This window comes from Linepithema humile, chromosome 1 (assembly GCF_040581485.1).
Source record: "Linepithema humile isolate Giens D197 chromosome 1, Lhum_UNIL_v1.0, whole genome shotgun sequence".
Taxonomy (NCBI): domain Eukaryota; kingdom Metazoa; phylum Arthropoda; class Insecta; order Hymenoptera; family Formicidae; genus Linepithema; species Linepithema humile.
Window position 1 is genome coordinate 14,691,618 of NC_090128.1, and position 7,103 is coordinate 14,698,720.

Here is a 7,103-nt window from a genome sequence, read left to right on the forward strand (position 1 = left end):
ATTATTATATGATATCTCCGAATATTTTTCTTCCACTAATATCTCTCAAATAAAAAAAATACTACTAAAATCTAAATTTTTAGATTTGTAAGAAACTATATAAAGCACGTCTATATCTCCGTACGACGATATATATCTGTCTAATTCATATACGCATCTATCTGGATCAGTAGTTAAATTAAAGAACATTGCATAATCATCTGATTCGTATATGTTCATTGAATATATCAATCCTTTATCTTTTAAGTAGTTCAACATATATCCATATAATATTTTGTTTTCTGTCCATGTCAATGTTATAAGAAAATTATATTCTGTTTTTATACTATATATCTTACTGTTCAAGATAAGCTCACGTTTACTCTCTTCGTTTTGAATTTTCTTTATAATATATCTTAATTCATTTTCTCTTTTGAATAACTTTACTATACTATTGATATCTGGACATTCCCTGTCGAACAAATAAAATTGAAACAGAGCTTCGTAAAAATAAGGACAAAAATCTCTATACAAGTATTCGTTATTAATATTTTCTCCTTTGATTCTTTTTAGTATATATTTTATTTCGTACTTATCTCCTATTATCTTTACATTATTACTTATTTTTATATTATAAACCGAATTGTGAACATAAAACAATATTAAGTAGCAATAGTTGTTTAAAGTCTTGTTGAAATCCAATTCGTAATTTTCAACATTTTTAATTATTTGTGGAAATTCTACGTAATTTTTTGTTTTTTTTTTTTCCTTATTATTAAATTTTTTTTCTTTTTATATTAATCTTTTCTTCTTTTTTGTAATCTATATCTAATAAAACTTCTGTGACGAAAACCTTGTCGTTATTCAAGTCAATCATATTTACTAATATATTGTCAGGAGGAGTATTAATTATTATATTATGTGTCTCGTTCTCGATGATATTATTGTAGTCATGCTTGTCATACCTAGTACCACAACGTTTAGCGCTTATAATTTTTTAAACTTGGCGCCTTTCCGCCATTTGGTGTCCCCCTATCCTCATATTGTTTCGTTGTGCCGAGGCATCAAGACGTGTTAGCGATCAAAATTAAGAAGATAACGTTCTTCCAGATATAATAGGATGTCAGAACGCAAAGTTAAAAAGCGAGCGAGATCCCGATCACGGGAAGATCGTCATTCTAAAAGAAAATTCGATCAACTACAACAAAAGAAAAAGAGAATTCGTGCAATACTAATATAATGGGTAAGTAAAAACATAAAGTCGCGAAAAAATCTCATCTTTCCACACGAAAGTTGAGAGGTTAAACCCACACGGTTTTACCATAGTCCATACGACTTACATAAGACGTCAATGTGATAAAGTTCAACAAGAACGTTAGTATCACAAATTGCACAATAAGTGCCATGTGTCTTTACATAGAGAATCGTTGTGATAAAGTTTCAATAAGAACGTTAGTATCACAGATTGCACAATAAGTGCCATGCGTCTGTATATAGAGATTCGTTGTGATAAAGTTTCAATAAGAACGTTAAGATCACAAATTGCACAATAAGTGCCCTATTAAAAAATCTTTCTTTCCTTTCTTTTTGTTAGAAAACGAGGAGAATAAAGAAAATAATCCGAACGTGGAGGAAATCGCAGATGTCGCAATCGGAAAGGAAGAGATAACGGAAATGGTTTCTGAACAAGAAAAAGACAGCGCCTTAAAAGTATTGGGAATGGATCCCAAGGATTCCAAATTCAAGCAGGTTAAATACCATCCAGAATTAAAAAATACATGGCTAAAATGGAAGAATGAAGGCCTTCCAGAGAAAAATAAGAAGGAGATTTTGGAATCTTACAATAGAAAAGGCGACTTATATATGGAAGCTCCTCAGTTAAATTTGGAAATAATTCCATTGCTCACAGAGGTTGCAAAAAAGAGGGACCAACATTTTACAGATACCCAAAATTGTGTTGGTACAGCCATAGCCGCCTTAGGTGCTGCAGTCTCCATGTTATTAGATCCTCCAGAAGAAGGATTAGATGAAGACATATTTACCGACTATATAAGCCATGCTGGACAGATCTTAACAGATGTCTTTCATCAACAATCAATAGCGAGAAAGTCATTCATTACACCACAATTAAACAAGAGTATTAAGCCAGTGGTGGATACAATGTTCTCAGATGATTGGCTTTATGGAGATAATCTCAAGGAAAAAACACACATTCAGGTTTCGCGAACAGGGAAACTCGAAATACCCACCTGCGGGATACCGGCAGGTGGGTATTTCGAGTCAACAACCAAGGCGTCGACAAATGAGATTCAAGACAAAACCATTCAAAACCTTTCAGGGTTCGTCCAAAACAACTCAAGCACCAAACCAATCATTGACGAAGAAATAATTCCGGTAAATAAATCAGCAGGGCGTCTTAGTTTTTTCATAGAAAGATGGAAAAGTATTACCTCAGACAGGTATATTCTAAACTGTTTAAAGGGTTATAGAATTCCATTTATAGAAACACCGATTCAGAAATCGGTCCCTAAAGAAAAGACCTTTTCTGCTAAAGAATCGGAAAAAATACAATTAAAAATTAACAAACTCCTTAAAAAAGGCGCGATTGAGAAATGTAAAGATTGTGAGGGACAGTTTCTTTCTTTCTACTTCTTGGTTCCAAAACCTGATGGTACGAATCGTTTCATTTTTAATCTTAAAAAATTAAACTACTTTATTAACCCCCCACACTTTAAATTAGAGGATATTCGATCAGCAATGAGTTTAATATCACAAGGAAGTTTTATGGGCTCTTTAGATCTTAAAGATGCATATTTTCTGGTTCCCATCTACGAGGGTCACAGAAAATTTCTTCGTTTTAAATTCAAGGGAAAAACTTTCCAGTTTTTGTGTTTACCCTTTGGATTATGCACTAGCCCGTACGTTTTTACTAAAATTATGAAACCTGTTGTCAGTAAATTGAGACTACAAGGAATAGTGTTGGTATTATACTTAGATAATTTTTTATTTATTCACAAATCAAAAATTATATGTGAAGAAAATATAAAGAAAGCAATAGATATTCTGAAATACTTAGGATTTATTATAAACTATCAAAAAAAAAAGTTTTTTAGTGTCTAATCAAAAATGTAAATATTTAGGATTTATTATTGACTCAGTCAAATTTTCTTTAAATTTGACAGATAGAAAAAAGAATCAGATAATAGAACTGATAAATGAATTTAAAAGCGGAAAAGCATATAAAATTAGAAAATTCGCTAAACTTTTAGGAGTTTTAACATCAACTTGCCCAGCTGTAGCTTACGGATTTATTCATTGCAAAAGATTAGAAAGACAAAAATTCCTAGCCTTAAAATTCAATGGCGGAAATTATGAAGGAAACATCTGGATAAATGAAGCTATGTTAGAAGAGTTACAATGGTGGAAATTAAATGCGATTATTGGAACAAACCCAATCAGAACTCAAGCTTATATGATCGAAATATTTTCTGATTCTTCCTTATCAGGTTGGGGTTGCTACTGTAATGGTTCAGAGGCCTTTGGTTTTTGGAACAAACAAGAGAAGAAAAATCATATTAATTACCTTGAATTATTAGCGGCCTTTTTTGCGGTGAAATGTTTTGCGTCACAGTTATCACAATGTGAGGTGTTACTAAGACTAGATAACACTACCGCTATTGCTTACATTAATAGAGCTGGTGGTGTACAGTATCCACATCTTAGTGAGCTTTCGAGAAAAATTTGGAAATGGTGCGAAGAAAGGAAAATATGGTTAAAAGCATCATATATTCCTTCGGCGGAAAATATAGAAGCTGACAGAGCGTCACGAAATATTAATATAGATTCTGAATGGGAACTTTCTCAGAAAGTTTTCAAACAAATAGAGAAAAAATTCGGTCCTTTTTCAATAGATTTATTTGCATCTAGATTAAATACTAAATGTAAAAAATTTTATTCTAGATTCCCGGATCCAGAAGCGCAATCAATTGACGCCTTTACTGTATCATGGGAAAAAGAGGAAAATTTTTATGCCTTTCCTCCCTTCGCACTCATTCTGAAAACATTAAGAAAAATAATTAATGATAAAGCTATAGGCACTATTGTAGTACCGTTATGGCCCACTCAACCGTGGTACCCCCTTTTTTCATCACTCCTCATTGAGCGCACTATCATATTCAAACCTAATAGTACGCTATTATTATCTCCTTACAGAGACAGGAGCCATCCATTAGGGTCCCACCTTTCATTAATGGCAGGCAGGTTATCAGGTCAGCATTCTTAAGAAAAGGATTAACAGAAGATGCGATAGATGTAATGATCGATTCTATCACAAAAACAACGCTGAGACAATACGAATGTAGCTTAAAACGCTGGTGGGAATTCGCACATTTAGAAAAAATAGACTTATTTAATGCAAAAACGACGGAAATTATCAAATTTCTAAATAATCTTTTCAAGAAAGGTGCAAGTTATAGCACTTTAAATACTACTCGTTCTACAGTTTCCTTAATCTCAATATATGATATTAATAAGGATGGTTTAATTAGTCGGTTCTTAAAAGGAGTATTTAAACAAAGACCATCTATTCCAAAATACGCTACAACATGGGATATTACTCCGGTACTTAACTACATTGAAAAATTACACCCTCTTAAAGAATTGAATTTAAGGGAAGCTGGGGAAAAGGTGGTAACACTGCTAGCCTTAACAACCGCTCAGAGGCTTCAAACTCTATCGCTAATAGATATTGATAATATAGTGAAATCGGATACAGGGTTAAATATTAAAATTACAGAACGAATAAAAACTTCTAGGCCTGGAGCTTTCCAACCAGAATTAATATTACCATTTTTTAAGGAGGAACCAGGTTTATGTGTGGCATCTGCAATCTTAGATTATATAGATTATACTAAAAAGTTAAGAAATAAAAATAACAAAAGGTTATTTATAGCAACAGTGAAACCCTTTGGTGCAATATCATCACAAACTATTGGTCATTGGATTAAAAGACTTTTAGGTAAAGCTGGAGTTGATACCAACCAGTTTACAGCGTATAGTACACGACATGCAGCAGTATCTGCGGCTTACAAGCAAGGAGTAGACATAACAGCTATAAGACGTAGTGCCGGTTGAGCACCAGGTTCACAAACCTTCTTTAAGTTTTATAATAAACCAATTCAGACTCCGAATGACCAATTTGCGCGTGCAATATTAAAAAATAAGAAGAATAATGTTAAAAAGTAAGTTCAATAAAGAAAATAAAGAATTATCACGCAAACTCTAAAAAACTACACAGTTGGAAAATTTGTGTTAAATTTAACATATATCGCATGTACCAAACGGTCCACACAAATTTTTGTGTTAATTTAACATAATACAGATATGTTAAACGGTGACACTACTATTATGTTAATATTTCAACACAAAATGAATGCAAACTTTATAGTAATTTGAAATAAATTTTATGTAAAATCAACATATTTGAAATGATAAAATTAACTGAGGAAAAATGTTATTTTTACATTTTATAAATGTAATAATTCAAACTTTTGATTAAAGTAATATGTAAAATTTACATACTTTTTGTGTTAAAATTTTATGATTTAACAAGAAAATAATGTTAATATAACATGTTATTTATGTTAAATAGTAACATAAAAAAATGTTATTTTAACATTTTAAAAATGTTTATTTTAACATTTTAAAAATGTTAAAAAATTTTGTTACAATTACATATAGGTTGTTCCAGGATCACATAAAAATTTTAATGACAGTTTCTGTGGAATATTTTAAAAGAAACATTATAATATAAAAATGTCAAGACTATATAGCACAGAAGTTTAACAATAGTCTCAAAATTTTTATATTAAAATTTTCTTTTTAAAATATTACGAAAAATCTGTCATTAAATTTTTTATCAGTGGTCCTAGAACAACCTATATGTAAGTGTAACAAAATTTTTATTTTATATAATTATGATCAGGTTTGTATAAATTACACACATATATATTAATCAATAAACTTATTTATTACTTCATAATATATTACACAATCTTACTTCATAATATTCATATATTATATAATATTATTTAATATTTCTTTAGTGCGAAAATAACATTTTGTTCATAAATTTTTATATATGACACCGTCAACATATTTATCACAAAATTATTTACAAAAAGTAGTCAGTTATAATAACTAAATCTTTTTCTACAGATTCATAAATTTCCCAATTTTTAGTATATGGTAAGTCTATTATTTTTAGTATAAATAAAACAGATGTATTTTTTACAATGTATCCTAAACATGAGGATGATATTTTTAAAGTATGCCAGCTTTCACATACAGCATATATTTCAGCATTCACAGAAAAAATGAATAAAATTTTACTGAAATTGCGCAAATCGTTAGAAAAAGATGAACATATAAATTTATTTAATTTTAAATTAGTACCTCGAAACTGTACACTTTTTCCTACATAAATATCTATTTCAGTAGAAATATGTAAACCATTCATAATAATAACATTGTAATTAGTAGAACTTAAATTTTGCCTTTTAAAATTTTTTAGTATTGGTTCAAAAGATGAAGAATCTTTATTTTTCCAAAGAGACAGCATGCATTTTTGATGACGCACGGACAATGTATACGCTATATCTTTAAAATTTTTCAATTTATTAGCTAAGTCTTTCAAATAACCATGCTTACTTTCATATCTCATTGTCCAAAAAGTTTTTGGAGGTCCCATTTTCTTAATAATCATTACATAATGAATAATTATATGATCTTTAGGTATTAAAGAAACAGAAAATTCTTTCATTAAAAGTTCATGATGCTTTTTTATAGTTATTTGTAATTCATCTAACATATTATTTGTAATATTAGGCGCTAATACAATTTTTAACATTTTTATTACTAATAAAATTACTTTCCATTTATTAAAATTTTGATCAAGTTTTGGAATTATATTTCGTAAAATTATAGGTAAATGAATAATTAAACAAAGTGTTTGTGCTGCACGTTGTCCTATTGTATTAGATTTTTTTAAACTTATAACACTAGGTAAATTACCTCTATTATGTAAACCATAGTCAAAGGCTTGTATTTTGTCATTTAAATCATGT

At 29.8% G+C, this 7,103-nt stretch overlaps 1 protein-coding gene across 1 annotated transcript; it reads left to right on the plus strand.

The window, feature by feature from the left end:
* The first annotated feature begins 233 nt into the window (after nt 1–233).
* LOC136997367 (uncharacterized) lies at nt 234–5,761 on the plus strand. Its single transcript, XM_067348077.1, has 2 exons — nt 234–2,373; nt 4,192–5,761. The coding sequence occupies exons 1-2, from the start codon at nt 1,654–1,656 to the stop codon at nt 5,110–5,112; spliced, it is 1,641 nt and encodes a 546-aa protein (XP_067204178.1). The 5' UTR covers nt 234–1,653; the 3' UTR covers nt 5,113–5,761.
* Nucleotides 5,762–7,103: the final 1,342 nt, after the last annotated feature.

Bases quoted from the DNA above. Each gene is read 5' to 3' on its own strand.
- LOC136997367 (XM_067348077.1), top strand. From the start codon at position 1,654: ATGGTTTCTGAACAAGAAAAAGACAGCGCCTTAAAAGTATTGGGAATG. The intron at 2,374-4,191 runs GTAAATAAATCA...ATCTCCTTACAG, and splicing joins TTGACGAAGAAATAATTCCG to AGACAGGAGCCATCCATTAG.